Raw genomic sequence first — 18,563 nt, 5'->3', positions numbered from 1 at the left:
AAAAACACCATCACTCTAAACATTCCCCTCCTTCCTTTTACTTTCCACAGCTTTTATACTGACCACGACTTTGTCATATGGTCTGGAATGTCCCTTTGGTCAGATGGGCTCAGCTGTCCTGACTGTCATCCCCAGCTTCTTGTACAGCTGCCATGGCCTGAGAAGCTGAACAGTCCTTGACTGTTTAACAACAACTAAAACATCAGTGTGTTCCCAACATTATTTTCACTCTAAATCCAACACACAGCACTATACTAGCTACTAGGAGAAAACTAACTCTATCCCAGCTGAAACCAGGATAATGAGAAAAGTGACTTTCATAAATTTTCATACCCTTCAAATAATCTGGGATGCATGAAACACATTCCATTCTATATTCCACGTGACTTTCAATCTTTAACAAGTGCATGCCACAACTATGCTGACACAATATGGTCCTCAGTTAATGCCAATGGCTCCAGGAGAACAGAGTTTTTGTGTATATGTATTTATGCCAAAGAGCTAGGCTGAGAAATTGATACAACCATAATATGTCCTGTTCAAAAAAATCCACATCTTTACATAAACATTTTACTTCACAAATATGAATTTTAGAGAGTACAGAGCAGAACAAACTAACTAGTACCATGCTGGGGCAGTTCTTATTAAAGGAACATAAGGATTAAACTCCTTATTAAAACCAAGTTAAAACCAGCAATATATCTTGTAACAACTACAACCATATGCACTGAAATCCAGTCCAATACCGTGACTGCTCTTCAGTACTCCCTTCTCTCAAAGCACAAGGGTGAGGCACAGGAGAATTAATCCATGGTTGCAAGGTTCAAACTTACTTAAAATTAAATTACTTTGTAAATGTGGTTAAATGGGACTCTAGTACTTGAAGGAAAACATTTGCAATATAATTATGGAGTTATAACAGTTGTAGAAACATACATGGAAGTTGAGCTGTTATTTGGGTCTCCGCAGAATAAAAGGGAACTAAAAAAGTTAAACTACTAATGCCACAAAAAAATAAACAGCATCTGAAAACAAGTTTCAAGTAAATCTCATGCTGTTGTTATTGCTCTACAAAGCAAGACAATCATGAGTTTCCTTTGCAATTTTTATTCCCATGATGAATTTTAAAACAAATGTATTAATAATTTAAATGAATTGTTACTGTTGTTTTCTATTTTTTTCCTGGCAAAAAGATTTTATATCGAAGAGGACCAACTTTTAAACAACAGCTATACAGCTATATTCCACCCACAGTCACTATGGAACTCCATCATGAAACATATTTTTCAAATGGAATATTTCCTTCTACGATAGAATCTTATAGTTGAAAAGGACTTAAACACGTACTTCTTGTGTATGAAAAGACTGAATGACTAAAAAGACCTGAGCCAAAATTCAACATGGACTGCTGTAAACCAGACATTTACAACAGTCTCCAGTAATTTGTTAACCATTTATGGCAATCCAGAAAACTGCATCTGGTACATCTTATACTTTTCCATTAAAATAACTTTTCCTGCCAAAAAAATCCATAAAGAAAACCTTCAAAAGATTTGGCCAACAAAACTGTGTCTGGGAATGTATTTGGCTAATTTTCAATAAGACATTATATGTTTTCTTGTGTAAATACAGAAAACGGAATGGTCTCTTTTTTCTATAAAAAATATAATTTATTATACAAAACATTAAAGTGCTGTTTCCTTTATGCAACAACCCCCTTTTTAACAAGTAAATCATTTGCCAATACAACAGAGCTTGATAAAATACTGAGATTCAGTTTTCTCTCAAAGTACAACCCCCTCCACTTGCATACGTGAAGGTTTGCCATCAAAATTAACCAGGAATGAAAAGTCCCCCATTTGAGAGTGCTGTATTTGCCTATGACAAAGTTAATTTCAATCCAGGGTGTTTAAAACCTTATGCCATGAATGTCTGTAGTGAGACAGAGATGTGCAGATGAGTTGATTCAAAAACAAATCAGTGTTTATTTGTACATTCATGTGGTAGCTTGAAATTTAATTTAGCTTGTCAAATTCATATGTGAACTCAGGGACCACTCCTATGATGCCCACTTGGATGTCAAACTGCACTTGTAAGTACACATTCGATTATGTAGTACAAAAGTCAGAACTTTTTAGTAGAGTTCTTGCTGAACTTGTGAAGACTTTCAAATGACTTTTCACACCAACTACCTGATCACAAGCAACTATGCTTTACAAAAATATTTACTTCAAGAGTAAGACAAATTAGAATTTAAAAATTAATAGCAATAATTAGTTATATATGTTCAGAGCAAGAGCTACCACTGCATCGAGCAGAGATGATGTTTAAGATCTTCCCCAGCAAGCCTTAGGGAAAGGCATTCACCCCAAAATTCCACAGAGACGTGGGGAAAAAAACCCAGAAAGTAAGAGCTATTAAGTAACCACAGAGAGTGAGCAAACCTCTGTTCTTTGAGGTCCCTTTATAGAACTTCTTCAGAGACCAATCGCAAGTTTTCTTCTGATTTTAGATCTATTCCATGTGCTCAGTAAAAGCCTGACCATAACAGAGGATGCTGCAGTAACAGCAAAATACGGTGACCCACAGAAATAAAGAGGGAAAGAGAAAGTAGCACTCAGCTGGGAAAATGAAGGAGGAATAGACAGATGAAGACAATTAAAAAAAAAAAAAAAGGAGAAAAAAGTTAATATTCCCCTGGCAGTCAGTACTGTTAGTAATTTCACACATATCAGAACTGTCATGCAGTCAGACACAGAGAAGTAACCTTCCCTCTTGGTTCAAGGAAACAGACAAAATTACAAGTTGGGGCTCAAAGTAAGTAACAGAAATCCAGCAAAATTATTGTTATTAGTCCTAGGTCCTGCTTTAGCATGAGAACTAAAATTAATGCAGTAATAAAAAAAGTGACCTTATGTTACTCACATAGCTATTTTGCCACCTTCAATGAGTCTCTCAGCTTATAAAACTTAGTTATGTCTGATATTCAAATTTGCTTTATAGAAATTATCCTTACTTTTTTTTCATTTCATTATACTAAATAGCGTAAAGCCATAAAACACAAATGCACCAAAATTATTTTAGTTTTTAGTAAAAGGTTAATCTGCCTTTTTAGGCTTTCCTACAGTTTTCATGCTAAACATGTTTATGAAAGAGAAGGTATGTATCTTTTACAGAATTCATGTTTCAATTATATCAGAAAGAGAAAAAAAACGCACCAAAACCACACTCCAAAACATTCACAGAATCACAAAATCAAAGAAACATTTATGTTGGAAGGGACGTCTTTATCATCTAGTCCAACCCCTCTACTCAAGCAGGGTCATCTACAGGAGGCCGTCCTAGACCTTGGGTATGAATGTATCCATGGATGAACACTCCACATCTCTGGCAACTTATTCCAACATTTCACCACCCTCACTGTAAATATTCTTCCTTTTCAAAACTGCTTCTTCTGACAAATTTCTCTACCATCTGGACAAGTTTTGCTTTCAAATCCAAAGTAATAACATTCACTGAATATTAGAGTACCTAATCTGAAAGGTATCTTTCCGAAGACGAGCAACCAGGAAGCTTATTTGAAATGAAATCTGAAAATACAGTCTAAAGATGTATCCAAGGCCTTCCACATAATCTCTTCAGACAGTCTCACATCTGTGCAAGAGCTGCTCCCTCTCCATCTCTTACCAACAGCACACCTTTTCGCCCCACCTCACTGTATCCCTGTGTCTATGTCAAATATGGTAGGTAGTTACTTTGGAAAATGTGAGGTTTGGTATTTCACAAACTTTTTAAAGAGACACTGACAGAGGTAAATCAAGGACTGTGGTGTTTACAAGAAAACAAACAAACAGACAACTGCTACATGGCTTTCTTTTGAGAAAGGTCACTAACAGAAGAGGTAAACATACTTTTTCAAATTTGCTTTATAAACAAGTAAGTCTTCAAAAGGTGGCAACAGAATTACTCTTTTCCTCATAGGAAATGAAATTTGGTAAGTTTCTAGGAATATTACATTGTCTCCTCAGCTGTCTGGAATGTTTCAAGCAGGGATTAAAAAAATGTAGTTACCTTCTTTCTTAAGCTCTTCAATCTGCTCCTCTTTGATATCAAGCTGCTCAGTAAGTCTGGATGCTGCATCCAGTGCAGCATTTGCCTCCTCTAAACTTTCCTGAATAGAGGGCAGGAAAGGGACAAAAAGAGAAGCAAGTTCACTATCACACTTATGCTAATACAACACAGATCAAATGTAATAGATGCAGAGACTTGTTCTTTAAAATAACTGCATTGTAAACATCCCCAGCAAAGGGATGGTCAGCAGAGGGATGCTACTTAGGTGATCTTCTTTTAGTGCCTCCCTCTCTTCCAAGGAAGAGAGAATACCTTGATAACTTGATGTTTTCTTAGACAGTAACAGCACGGCAGTAAAAAACAAGAAAAATGAGTCACGAATTATCATTCAGTTTCATAGAATTCAATTTCATTATTCAGCGCACCTGCAGGGATACAACTTTTTCTTCTAAGTGTTCAGCTTTTTTCCTCCATTCTGCAGTCTGTTTTTGGTGTTTCTCCAGCTCTGTTGAATACATAGCTTTTTCCTCTAAAGAGTTAAAAATACAAAACAAAAATATCTTTGTTCACAATATGCAACTCTTTTTGTGCTATACAATTGCAAAATGCAAAATCTCAGCATTATCAAGTCTGGTCTTTATGGGCTAGAGGTGAATTTAAATTTCATAAACGGGAGGTTGGCCATCAGTTTTCACAGGGCTAGAATTGTTTTTATACTTTTTTTTTTAAAGACAACAGCTTCTGAAATTCAAGCTACCAAAAAGGAAACTGGAGAACTAATATTTAAAAAGCACGAAAACATGCAACTGTCCCAGCTGAAAGCTGGTTGTTGCAACCTTTGCAATCTTTGCTGTTTCTTGACCACTCACCCTGTTGGAATTGTTCTAGTACCATCTGCAGGTTGGCCAGTGACAGTGCATACTGCTTCACTTGGTCCTGGGAGATGGTGAGCTGCAGCACCGTTTCATCTCTCTGCTTGGAAACCAGGTTCAACTGCTCTTGCAAGGATTCAACTTGCAGACTAGCTTGATGACTTAACAAAAATAAAATGCATTATTTATGTGGACAATAACAGAAGACATCTCAGCAAATATAGCCTACCTTTACTTTTTCAGCTCAGTTTATAAAAATTAAGGCAATTTTTCCCTTGATTCCTCTAAAACAAAACAACAAAAAACAACCTAACAACATATTTAAAATAAGTCTGATAATAAAATTTTGGCAATTAAAAAGCCCAACCTACTTTTGTTTGAAGAATAAAATAATATTTGTTGTTCACTATTGTAACGGTAACATTACCCCCCCACCCCAAAAAGAAACCACATCTTGCTAATTGTCTACTTCAATTACTACATGAATCAACAGGTCTATTAATTTTTATTTTTAAAACCAGTCTCCAAGAACTCAGTATCTCTTGCTCCATAGTGACCAGTGAACACCCCCTTCAGCTTCCCAATATGCAAAAATATTATGAACGTGATTTACTCCTATGCCAGTCCTTTTAAGGAGTGCATATCAGATGGGAAATAGGCAGTATTACTTGAAAGGCATTTGACAAGTTTGATGAAGAATTAAGAAAAATTCTGATGAACGGTTTTTACAAAACATGCTCCCAACTCTTCCACTTCCCCATTTTTCACAACAAATTGCACTTGACTCTCTTTGCTGAGAACATTAAGAGCAGAAGCCATCTTTGGCACTTAAAGAAAAAGGACTGCAGGTACATAATTTTTTTTTTAATTAAAATACTTGTTCATTTGGACAACTGTAACAAGATGAAAAAAAAGTAAACAACATTCCTTTAAATAAATCAATATTAAAAGCAGTCAAAACAGGTACTAAGTAATTTTAAAACCTGAGTTTTCATTGTTCTGTGATTATGGCAAATAAATGAAAAAACATTTTAAAATACTTTAAATTCTCAACAGTAGTCAAATCTATTTCAAATCATCTTCCTGATTTGGAGTAATAAAAGTTCATAACCTTTTGTCTTCCCAAGTGCTTAGCGTTTTACAGAATGGTAATTCAGTAAAATAAACCATCAGTACCAGCCTAAATAACTATGACATTTACAGCCAACGGCACTGCTGTATACATTAAGACTACCTGGCATTCTCCACTGCAGTAGATGAAGATGCGAGTTTTTCTTCCAAAATCAAAACTTTCTTTCTTAGCTTGACCTCCCTGTCTTCTGCAGCTACAGCTTCTCGTGTGTAGGAATCTTCCATTTCTAAAAGGTGATTCCGCAACCTCTCCAGTTCCTGATTTAGGCGCTGTTCTTTCTCACGCAAATGCTGTATCTGTGTACAACAGAACCTTGAGTTGCTTGTATTATCGCTGTTCATAAAAATAATTTAAGCAAACGTAAAACACATCCATTGAAGCACATGGCATGTGTATTGATTGTAAATGCTTTTTACAAGTGATTGCTACCAAAACGAATTAAAACTTATGTTTTATTTCTTGCAACTGTAAATTTTTTGGTGGTTACCTCACTCTGCAGGGCACTGCTCTCCATCTGCTTCTGTTTGAGTGCTACCATGACTTGGTCTCTCTCTTGTTGAAAAGTAACAGCCTTTTCCTGCATTGATTTAACTTCATTTAACAGTTGATTCAATTCTCCTGTCTTGCCCTGTTGAAGACACAAACAAGCTTTTCAAACATGGCACATAATTTCACCAAAGGAGACAGAGCCTTTGCTGAGAAGAGCGTAAAGACAATAACAATATAAACAAGGAAGTGAACAGGACACCCATAGCCTTACAACATAGAAGAGCATCAAGGGAAAATATTATTTTGAAGATATTTCACTCACGTTACAAGACAAAGTAAAAGTTATTGCTAAAAGACACCATGCGGATGCATTGTTTTAATGTACTGCTGTGAAGAAACAGATAACTGCCTATCTTTAGATGAGACAGGTATTCCACATGTAGTGTCTCAAACACTTGAATATTTCACTTTCCCCTGTGTTTGGAATCTATTCTCTGTGACACCCAATTATTAGGCCATGCACATATAAAGCATGTCAACTTGTCTGAACTTAGAAAAACTAAACACATGCAGAAATCTTTAAAAACAAACCATAAGGTGACCTCACTCCCAAAGATTAGCCTTCAAAGAATCACACAATGTCCATCACATTTTCAGATGTCACCTTTCAATTAATAATGTTCCCATTTACATGCAATTTACTACAACTATACATTAGCATGTAAAGGAGAAGTGTATGTCAGTTACACTGAATTCACATGTCCATGTGAATGCATTTTCAGTTACTTCAAACTTTTCAGCATGTTCTTTACTTTTTGTCTTATATGTTGTTTTGAAAGCAGTTACTTTTATTGAATATGTTTGACAAAAGTAAACCAATCTTTGTTTTTATCACTAGTATTTATGAGCTTCAATTATTTGTTTTTATTACTCAAACTGAAAATAGTAAAATTCTTTTTGCAGTAGAATCATAAACTCGCCAGCAAACATCCTTTTTTTATGTCGTGTTATCTTCTCACACACACACAAATTGCAAAACTGTTTGAATACTATTTTTCCTAGTTCTCCATGGCAAACACAAAGCCTGTAGCAGGAACTTCTCTGATTTGTACAAGAGAAATGTCCAGACAAATGTTCCATGCTTGTGAAACTGAAAGCCTAAGCCACCAGTAAGTGAAAATCGATAGGGCAAAAACACACAACAAAGTGAACCTAGCCAGACAATGCCAGACAATGTAAGTTGTAATAATAATAATAATAATAATAATAATAATAATAATAATAGAGTGTGAATTTCTAAAGTATTTGTATATTTTATATGGGCAAGACTGCTGAACATAAAAAGTCCCAATGGCAATTCAAAGCTATTTTTCACAATGTATCTGTACTTTGATACAATAAAACTCATTGTAATTCTATAGTACTTCTTCAGAACGGAATCCAGAAACCTCTACTATGAGCAAACAGAGCTAAACATCTGTCCTAACCCAAACTTCTCCAAAAAAAATAATCCTAGTTTTTCATATTAATTATGTCAAAGTTGAGACTTCCAAATTATACATTTTAAAAGATACATATTTTTAAACATAAGTAATATTTTGCTTTTCCAAATACATCAGATCGACAATTTAGTTGGTAGTTTGAAAATGCTTCAAACAGATGTGAGGTGGGTCAAACACTGGCACAGGCTGCCCAGAGAAGCTGTGGCTGCCCCATCCCTGGAATTGTTCAGGGCCAGGTTGGACGGGGCTTTGAGCACCTCAGTCTAGTGGAAGGTAGGAGGGTTGGAACCAGATGATCTTTAAGGGCCCTTCCAACCCAAACCATTCTATGACTCTATGATTTTTTTTAATTATACTTATAGCAGGGGGGGGAAAAAAATAATGCCAAGTTATTTAGCAATGGTTTACATAAATAGCACACTCTGATAACAGGCAATGCTCATAACTTTGGGAAACAAAAAGGGATGCTAAAGGCAACAGGGAGAATAAGAACAGTGTACATGGAGGGGGATAACTGAAAGAGAATATTGAAGAACAGCAAACAGAACCACCAAAACGAAGAAAATGGGGACCTGGACAGTACAGGGGAAAGAAAGAAAATTGTTTGGAATTAATGACGAGAAAAGCCTGCCCACTAGGACATATTCACTTTCAGAGCCTAAAAAGCACCCAAACTATCTACATCTGTAATTCTACTGTCAAGAGTTTGTCAAAACTACGGTAAGACTTTTGCACTGTACTTAATGCTTGTTTCTCAAAGGGAAATGGCAATTCACACATTACATCGTTAACTCCAACAGCAGCAGTTTGTACAACATGCTGTTGACCTGTGTATCAATGATGTCACATAATTCTTTGCTCTTTTAAAAAAGATTTTTCCTCAAATTACCTAAAACAAGCCATTGCAACTTTTATCTGAACATATGTTTTGAAAAAAGTACCCATTTTTCCATAAGTCAAATTGTAGTAAAGAAACCATTAATTTAGCTTGCCCAAACTTTTAAATCTTTAATATTTTTTTTTGCAGTGGAGTTTCTCCAGCCATAAAATGCCATATGTCTCACAGGTATGGTGTGAAGCAACCACATTGGAATAACAAACACTAGAGGAAAGCACATTGAAAAATTAGTCCTGCTGGCCAACTCTGCAGAAGTTTGAGCACCATACAGTAAAAATAATATAAGGCAAAGCAAAATATTAAGCAGCTGTACAGTAAATGGGCAATTTAAAAAAAAATGAAAAATGTGTTTATGGCTACCTGATTAACAGTTAACATCAGAAACCACTCACCTGTTGATTTTTGATTTCTTAATGTTGCAGGGGGAGGATTTTTGTTTAGCGCAATGCAATAAGGAGTCACAAACGAATTACAGGCTACATATACAAAAAAATATATAACCATGTGACTAACTTTAAAAGATATTAATGAATATGAATGCGCATACCTGTTCTTTTTCTTTCAACAACTTCTCAAAAGCAAGAGCTTTTTCCTTCATTGAGTGAGACTCAAATTCTCTCTCTTTCAGCATCATTGAAAACTGCATATTAGTCTCCTGAAGCGCTCGGAATTCTGTCTCTTTTTCCCTGCTCTTTGCAACTATTTTTTCATTTTCTTCTTTCAGTTTTTTGATATCCATTTCTAAAATTAAATTTCTTTCTTTAAGATTAGTCACAGCTTGCTTCAAAAGTTCATTTTCATTTTCTTTATTACTAAGATTTTCACTCACGGAAAGTAACTGATCACTTTTAGATTTAATTAATATGTCTTTTTCCCTAAGTGATTTCTGTAAGACATCATGTTTTTCTTTGATCTGCCTCATCTCTGACATAGTTTCTTCTTGACTCTTTCTTTCAATTTCTGATGCTGTAGCCACAGAATCAGACAATCGTTGATTGTTTTCCTGCAGAGTCCTAATAGTTGACTCTTTCGCTTGCAATTTTTCTTTCAGTTGTTGCAACTCCTTTTGAAGGAGTTTAGACTCATCACTGAGTACTGCAGGAGCACTGTATTGAATGCCTGAAAGCTGTGAAACGGTGGAAGCTGTTGCCACAGATGGTGTTACCAAATCAAGTTTACTCAGAAGAAGATCCTTGGTATTATGAAGCTGTCCTATACTGTGTTGAACTTGTGCTAATTCCTCACTAAAACTTTTCAGCTTTTTCTCATTCTGTTCATAACACTGAATCAAGCCATTATAATCTACCTGCAACTTTGAATTGCTATCACTTTCAACTGAAAATTGTGCTTGAAGCTTGTGCAACTCTTCTTGGAGGTGAGCTGACTCGTGCTGCATGTTCTGAACGGTGGTTATTACCTGTTGCTTCCACTCTTCCATCTTCTTTACTTGTTGTTTTAGTTTATCACGTTCTTGTAGAAGTTCCTCAAACTGGTTACTGTTAACACCTCCTGACCCATTATCAGTACCTGTACTGGATGTCTGCAAGACAGTTAATAAGGTTTGGCATTTTTGACTTAGAGCATCTATTTCGATATCTTTTTCTCGAATGATACGGGATAAATTCTGAATAGTTTCTCTAGACATGTCTTGACTGCTGTTTTCAGATCTGGTAGATAACTTTAGATTCTCCTCTTGCAACCTTACCAAAGCTGCTTCTTTAGCAGCAACTATATCCATGATATTATGATACTCTGTTTTTAACTGACTGTTTTCTCGTGTCTTTTCACTTAGAACTGCTAGTACTTGTTCTCTTTCCATAACATAGGCTTGCAGCTGCTGCTGCAGACAAAGAACATCCTGCCTACAGGAAGCTGAGGAAACTCTAGCATTGAGAGCTTGTATTTCTAAATCCTTTTCTTGAATGATCCGAGTAAGTTTGCCAACTTCATCTTTTGACAACTGATCGATTTGCTGACTTAGAGAAACATTCTTTTCATTTAGAAGCTTAATCTCCATCTCCCGTTCTTTGATTCCTTTTACCAGTCTTTCAATTTCAGCTTTAGATAGGTCGTGTTTTTCATTTCCATTTTCTCCATTAAGAGTCTGAACTTTGGTTTCCTGAAAAAGATCAGAGGAATCAGTCTGAATAATCTGTCTCTCTTTGTGCAACTGAGTTTTAATTTGTTCAATTGTTTTCTGCAAATTTTTGATTTCCTCATCTTTCTCTAAGGAAAGTCTTTCATGTGTGACATTCATTTGCTCACACTGAAATTTAGACTCATCTATTTCCTTTCTTTGTTCCTGCAAAGACTGCTGAAGTTGCACTGTTGTTTGATTCTGATCTTCTATTGTTTTTTTGTGAACTTCTATTTCTTCTTCAAGATTATTCTTTATCATTTTCAACTGTGTTACCTCACTTTCAAGTTCAATAATAATATCTAGAGTTTTAGGCTCAACCACAGGTGTAGATCTACTTTGCTGATCCTTAAGGCGTTCAATTTCTTCTTTCAAATGATTATTTTCTTCCTTCATGACTGCGAGACTTCTGTCTTTTTCCTCCAAGTTCTGTTTTAAGACATCCTGCTTGTTTGAAACTTTCATATATTCCTCAAGTTCCTGCTTCACTTGTAAGGCTTGATTTTTAAATTTTTCAATAAATACCTCTTTTTCTTTTATGAGTTCTGTCAACTGCTTTTGTCCTCCTAAGCTAGTAGTCAACATCTCCTTTGTTTCTTGATGATCAATCTCCATCTGCTCAATGCTCCTTTTAAGTTCAGCAACCTCAAAGTCTTTCTCCTGATTGAGTTTCACAAGGCGCTCGTGTTCCAGCTGCAATGCAGTGGTATCCATACTACGTGCATTTGATAATTCCTCGATAGTTTGCTTATACTTCTGTGCTTGTTCCAAAAGCCTCTTTTCTGTTTGGTTTAATTCGCTCTCTAACTGTCTTTTATCCATTTTCAAAGCCTCCACAACAGTGTCTTTTTCCAAGTAAACTTTCTTTTTCTCAGAAATGGCATCACTTAACTCCTGTTTTAGTTCTTCAATAGCTGCTATCAGCTTTCCATTTTCTGTTCTGAGATTGGACAGAGACTTCTCCAAGTCTTCATTTAATCGCTTTTTTTCTGAAATGTCATTCTGTAGTTTTGCAATTTCTGCTTCCCTTTCTTTCAGAATCAAATCTTGACAAGTATGCTCAGATTCCTGACTACTTTGTTCTGTTAACTTGCTCAAGGATCTAGAAAGTTCCTCCTCTCTTTCTTGTAGTCTCTGCTGCAATTCTCCAATTTCTTTTTTATTTTGCAAATTACGATCCTGGGCTTTTCTTAATTGTTCCTGAAGATCTTTAATCTTATCTTGAAGCTGCTGCTTACTTATATGCAAATCATTAAGTGCATACGAACACTGGCTTAGTTTTTCTTTCTGACTATCTAGCTCCTTAATAGTTTCCATCTTCTCCATTTCTAATGCTGATACTTTCTTTCTTTCAAAATCTATGTCAAATTTCAGCTGTTTGATGATACTATCAGTTTCTGTGTGTTGTTTTGACAGCTGCTCTTTCAGTGTAATCATATGCTGAAACAAGCACAAACAAGAATTCATTAGGAGAAGAGAACCAGCTGAACTACATGTTATTCGTTTTCATCCTCTGAACAACAACAAAAAATTGAGAGGAAACAAAATTGTCTCCTGGTTGCCAATGTAATTTGGCAAGTAGTACCAACTAGTCACTACTAAATTAATTAAAACCCAGTATCAAATAGGCATAGATTACATTTCACTAAAAACAAGAACATCAACTCCCCAAAAGAACCCTAACTACCTGAATCAAGGAACAAAAAGAGAACTACCTAAGAAAAAGAACTGTCAGAATTCGCCAGGGCAGCTGGAATGGGTATGCAGCAAACACCCATGACTTGAAAACAGGGAGGCACTAAATTTCAAATAACAAATTACAGAAGTGAATGCATATCTGTATATTCTACTTTCAATTTCTTGTTTGAGGTTATTTTTAAACACACTTGCTGGGATTCAGTTGACAGTAAAACACTTTAATTGTTCAACTTCATAAAGTAAACCAATATTGAAAACACATGGATTACAACTATCTGTTTACACCAAATATATCAGAACACTGACAAAAAGGCATCATTCCATTTTGATTAAATATAATTCGTGACCTTTTTTGCTCCACAAATGCTCATATTACGAAGAACTTATAAAAAAAAAAGTAACTCACTTATTCAACATAATTAAAATAATGAAAAGAAAAAAGTTTAAGAACTCACTCATGTTATGCATACTGTCATAAGACAGAGGTCAAAATATTAACAGGATAAAAACCATCAGAAGTCTTACACGGAAAAACTAAGTAGTATGTAACTGGACTTGAGAAAGTAACATCCCTTATGGATAGCTGACATGCCGGATTATTTCTTTGTCTATAACAAGTGGGTTTATAGCACTTCAAAATTTCACATTGAGACAGTAGATACATAGAAACACTAGTTTGAATATTCTTTTTAAGCCTTCAAGGATTACTTATATTTTCCTGCTATCTATGTTCAAAGATCACCTGAAAAGATAAACACACACACACAAATCTAAACATTAAAACATTTATTTTACCAGTTTAATAATTAGTTGCAATATTTATTACCTGAGTAGCTTCTTGATTCTGCTTGTCTAGTTCTTCCAGCTCTGCTATTAATGTTTCTCTTTCAGTAATACTTTCATTTAATTCATGTTCTTTCCTTTCCAAATCTTTTCTTAACTGACTTAATTCTGAATTCTGATCCTCAGCATACGCAGAAAGAATTTTCTCATTTTTATGTTGTGCACTTGTCAGTTCATTCTCAAGTCCCTCCTTAAGCTAAAAAAAAAATTAAATGTTAGACTTTTTCTTGCTGAAATTTACCAGCTGTTCAGATTTGAAATAGTTTTTTCACCTCACCAATTAAAAGCAAAGCATGTGTTTTTACGTTAGAATCTCTAAGCCTACATGAATATTATCCCCATTAAAAATCCTTCATTGTGAAGTATTTGTTTCCACAATTCATACATGCACATTTATTTTCTCATCACTAAGTTTAGGAGTGCAATCTACAAAAAGCCATGGTCTGACAAGCAAAGTCATATCCACCTCTGGCGTACAGATCCACAGCTGGGATAAACTACTATATCTCCAAGAGATCCCCTAAACATACAGTATGCCGCATGGTGAGACAGGAAAAAAGCCATGGGAGCTCTTGAATGCATGCAAAACACAGAAGACCCCAGCTGAAAAATACTGCTGGATATAAACTAAGCCAAATCTCTCAAGCCTGAGTTTATATAAAACCAAGTCAACCTTGTGAAAAACTAAAAGGGTGTTCCACTGCTTCAATTTATCAGTAGGATATGGATTTAGTATTATTAGAGTACAACATGGAAGCGACATATTTTACAACCGGTAACAGTGTCAAAACTGAAACGTGCCAAAGTAGAAGAGGAGAAAAATTACAAATTTTACAGAATGTACTGTTCATACTGCAAAAATGTAATTACAGCATCCTAAGTAGTAATGATAGGTGGAACTCCACTACTTTTCTTTAACCGAGTATGTGGAGCTTCAGAAGTCAAAATGTACCATATCTATCAGTTCCACATGTAATTATAGAATTAATCTACAAATATTTCCTTGATTACAAGGTTATTTATGTAGAAGTGTGAATGTTCCAAAAAATACATAATGTCAGAACGTTTGTTTTCCATCCATTACTATAGTTATGAACTTTTTTCTTGGCTTAGATTAGAAATTGCTTTACCTGATTTAAACTTGAAAGTCTTGCTATTTCATTTTCTGCTTCTATAAAAGAAAACAAAAAAACCCATAGTTTTACTACTTTCCAAACAACAATAAACACAAATCATCCTCCCACCTTGCCCCAACAGAACTCCCTGCTGCTCAGAAGGGGATAGCTTCATGGTATTTTCTGATGATAAACATCAGTGCTGTAAAAGATTCAAATGCACGATAAATCCTCACCACAGAGTAGAACATTACTTTTTACAACTGAGTCCACATTAGGAAGACTTTGGTACTACAGTGTATCAGTTATGCATTATTAAAAGATTTTGTACATATAGATATACTTCTTAAATAGATACGCTTCAGTGTTTCTTTAAGGAGAAGATATTAGCAACAGATTGCCTTTACACACAGAAAGTGTACTTTTAGAATTTAAGCAAAACAACTTCTATTGAGGTTTCCTCACTTTGAAAGAAAAACCCCTATCAAACAGTTGGCAGACATGACTACTTACCTAATTAAAAACACCTATGATATTCATGCTAGTCCTAATTATGTCCCTTTTTCTGCTTAGCCTTACCTCAATGGACAACTCTTTTCTAAAGGAGCAACTTTTAAAAGGTACACATTCTCATATTCAAGTTCTAAATCCTTAAAATAAATTCTGAGCATTAAAAGTGAAAATCTGTGAAGATATACTGAAAAAAAAAATCATTATCTTTGTACCTAACAGTGCTTCTTGTAGTCTGACAACATCTTCTGGTAGTGATGCCTTTGATTGGAGCTTCTTCTCCTGTTCTTTCAGGAGAGCATCTTGCTCAGCAACAGAACTTTGAAGCATACTAAAGTCAGATTTAAGATTTTCGTATTCTTGTGTTATTTGGATTTTTTCTACCTTTGCCAATTCTTGCTGTTCCAGAAGAATTTTGTTTTCTTCTTCAACAGAAGACAATTTGTGATTTAATTTTCTTATTTCATCCTCTAGGTGCTTTACAGCCAGCAACTCTTCTACTTTTTCTCCTTCTAGACTCTGAGCATTTTTTTTCTGTTGACTAATTTTAGAGTCATCCATGGCACCAATGCTCACATCATCTAAAAAGCAAAGAAATTGTTTGCAATATTAACCAAAGCCAGCACTGTAGATCATTTGCTTAAAAGTCTCTTCTTCCACCCAATTTTCTGACAGAGGGAGACAGTCAAAACCAAAGACATGACCTTCGTTAACAGAAAGCTCACTTAGATAAAAATTAACATTTGAAGTAGTGCTATACGTATTGCTGGTTTGATAAGCAGCTTTTCACATACTTACACACCCTAGGCTTGAAGTAATTTTAAAGCTAAGTGTTGCAAGACATATATTGTTCACAATTTAATTAAACTATACTTGACCCCCATCTCTCTTTGTGGGGAGATGACAGATCTAATTTATCATGATTTGGAATCCTTCAGTTTTCTAAGACTGATTTATGAAACCCCATCTAATTCAGTCTGATGCAAAATCCCTGTTTTGATTTAATTAATCACATGTCAAAGGTTTGCCGAATGGTTGTTATAGAGAACAATTTCATCAAGTGAAAAGTCCTGCACCTGGGTCAAGGCAAGCCCCAACAACACAAGCAGAGAGATGAAGGGATTGAGAGCAGCTCTGCAGAGGAGGACTTGGGGCTACTGGTGGATGAAAGACTGGACATGAGCCAGCAATGTGCACTTGCAGCCCAGAAAGCCCATCGTATCCTGGGCTGCATCAAAAGAACGGTGGCCTGCAGGTCGAGGGAGGTGATTCTGCCCCTCTGCTCTGCTCTGGTGAGACCCCACCTGGAGTCCTGCGTCCAGCTCTGGAGCCCTCAGCACAGGAAAGGCACAGACCTGTTGGAGAGGGGCCAGAGGAGGGCACAGAAATGATCAGAGGGCTGGAACAGCTCTGCTGTGAGGACAGGCTGAGAGAGGTTGTTCAGCCTGGAGAAAATAAGGTTCTGAGGAGACCTTGTTACAGCCTTTCAGTACTTAAAAGAGACCTATAAGAAGGATGGGGCCTTACTTTTTAGCATAGCTTGTTACAACAGGACAAGGGATAATGGTTAAAACTAAAGGAGGAGAGATTTAGGCTAGACATGATGAAGAAATTTTTTTATTATAAGGGCGGTGAAACACGGGAAAAGGTTTCCCAGAGAGGTGGTAGGTGCGCCATCCATGGAGACATTCAAGGCCAGGCTGGACTGGGCTCTGAGCAACCTGACCTAGTTTAAGATGTCCCTGCTCACGGCAGCAGGGCTGGACCAGATCTTTAACGGTCCCTGCAACCCAAACTATTTTATGATTCTATGTCAATCTTTGAGTTTTTGTTAAGTAACCCCAGTGACACATAGTACTTGTCACCAATATTATTTTTGTGCTGAGATTTTCTTATCTTCAACTTTGTATGTCTGATCCACATCTATATTCAGTGTAAGTGAAAAAAACCAGGAAGTGTAGAATTTAGAGCACAACATTTGTTATGTATAGAAAATGACCCTCTAGACTGATATATGTCAGAAAACGAAACGCTGTCGTTCCAGTGTCCTAGCCAAACACAGTGGATGTAAGCTATTATACTAGGACACACATGTGTCTTAAACATGAAGCTGAACTGAAGTTCAAATTCAATTACTAAATATCATGTATTTGATATCCATTACACTGTTACACACATTTGATGCTTTAACCAGAATTCACTGTACATTAAATAAAAAAGAAAGCATGGGATAATAAAGACCTTTTTGTAACTGATTCTCAAGTTCTTCAATTCGCTCTTCATATTCACTCAGCTCTTCTCTGTGTCGACGACTTATCTCTACTAGCTTTTGCCTGTGTGCATCCTGCAATACTGAAAGTTCATGTTGATGTTGATCTATTTCTTGACTTAAATTCCGTTTGAGCTCCTGAAGACATCAACAGAGAAACAGAATGGTAAAATACAGTACAGAAGGTTAAGAAAGAAAAAATACAAAATAAAGAAAAAAGCGTTCCCTAGTAAAATTAAACAATTTATTAAAAGATTCCTCATAGGAGAGATCAGGTTTCTTTGGCTTTTGTTGATTTGGGTTTTTTTTAAACGTGTTGAAAGACACTCCTTCCAAAATATGTTTACACAAACAGTATGCTCTACACAACAGCAACTATTAAACCAATAAAGAGAGATTACAACTCTTTCATAGGAAGTGGATACACTTTGGACATATTTCTAGTAACTTTCAAGGATGACATGCAAATCCGTATTTGGCATGTTCACTGAAAAAAGTAAAATCTTTCTGAGAAGGGAGAAGAAATTATTTTGTGTATCTAACTTCAGTTTCATAAGTTATCAACAGCTTCTGAAAGTGATTTGCCCTCATAAATACCAATGTCATTCTTTTAAGCTTGCATATTACATTCATTAAATCCTATAAATACCCTTTCTCAGAATAACTGAGTTTTTACATACAGCACAGCAGTATTTCAGTTAGCAGTACATGCCCACACACATTTTAATAGGGAAAATGTAGGTGCTAGTGTTGTAAATATTTTAACTACTTTCACAAATCATGTGACCATATGCAAAATCACCGAGAATAAAGCATAAGAGAAGACTAGTTTGTCAGAGTTCTTGTCTTACCTTAACAATATTTTGCAGTTTGCACATTTCACTTTGTTCGGCCTCATTTGTCCCTTTCACTTTAGAAGACTGAGAAAAGAAAAATCACATATCCATGTGAAAATTGTGATAAATATGTGTGTTTTTCATGTAAGCACTCCCTCTATTGATACTCAAAAGTAGAAAACAACAAACTA

The 18,563-nt window shown here is 35.7% G+C and overlaps 1 protein-coding gene across 2 annotated transcripts in view; it reads right to left on the bottom strand.

Annotated features, from left to right (window-relative positions):
- Positions 1-18,563, bottom strand: part of TRIP11 (thyroid hormone receptor interactor 11) — a 35,791-nt gene that overhangs the window by 8,850 nt on the left and 8,378 nt on the right. For both annotated transcript variants that reach the window (XM_082058429.1, XM_082058430.1), the window contains exons 5-15: positions 18,388-18,456; positions 17,509-17,674; positions 15,483-15,848; positions 14,773-14,813; positions 13,626-13,838; positions 9,512-12,541; positions 6,563-6,703; positions 6,178-6,371; positions 4,941-5,104; positions 4,497-4,600; positions 4,072-4,171 (exon numbers count right to left, since the gene is read on the bottom strand). In XM_082058429.1, the coding sequence (XP_081914555.1) occupies positions 4,072-4,171; positions 4,497-4,600; positions 4,941-5,104; positions 6,178-6,371; positions 6,563-6,703; positions 9,512-12,541; positions 13,626-13,838; positions 14,773-14,813; positions 15,483-15,848; positions 17,509-17,674; positions 18,388-18,456 (4,588 nt within the window). The remainder of the gene's footprint in view (positions 1-4,071; positions 4,172-4,496; positions 4,601-4,940; positions 5,105-6,177; positions 6,372-6,562; positions 6,704-9,511; positions 12,542-13,625; positions 13,839-14,772; positions 14,814-15,482; positions 15,849-17,508; positions 17,675-18,387; positions 18,457-18,563) is intronic.

The sequence above is a fragment of the Streptopelia decaocto genome, assembly GCF_964273445.1.
Source record: "Streptopelia decaocto genome assembly, chromosome: 7".
Taxonomy (NCBI): Eukaryota; Metazoa; Chordata; class Aves; order Columbiformes; family Columbidae; genus Streptopelia; species Streptopelia decaocto.
Note: the sequence above shows the minus strand (reverse complement) of the source record. Positions and strands in the feature narration are given on the sequence as shown.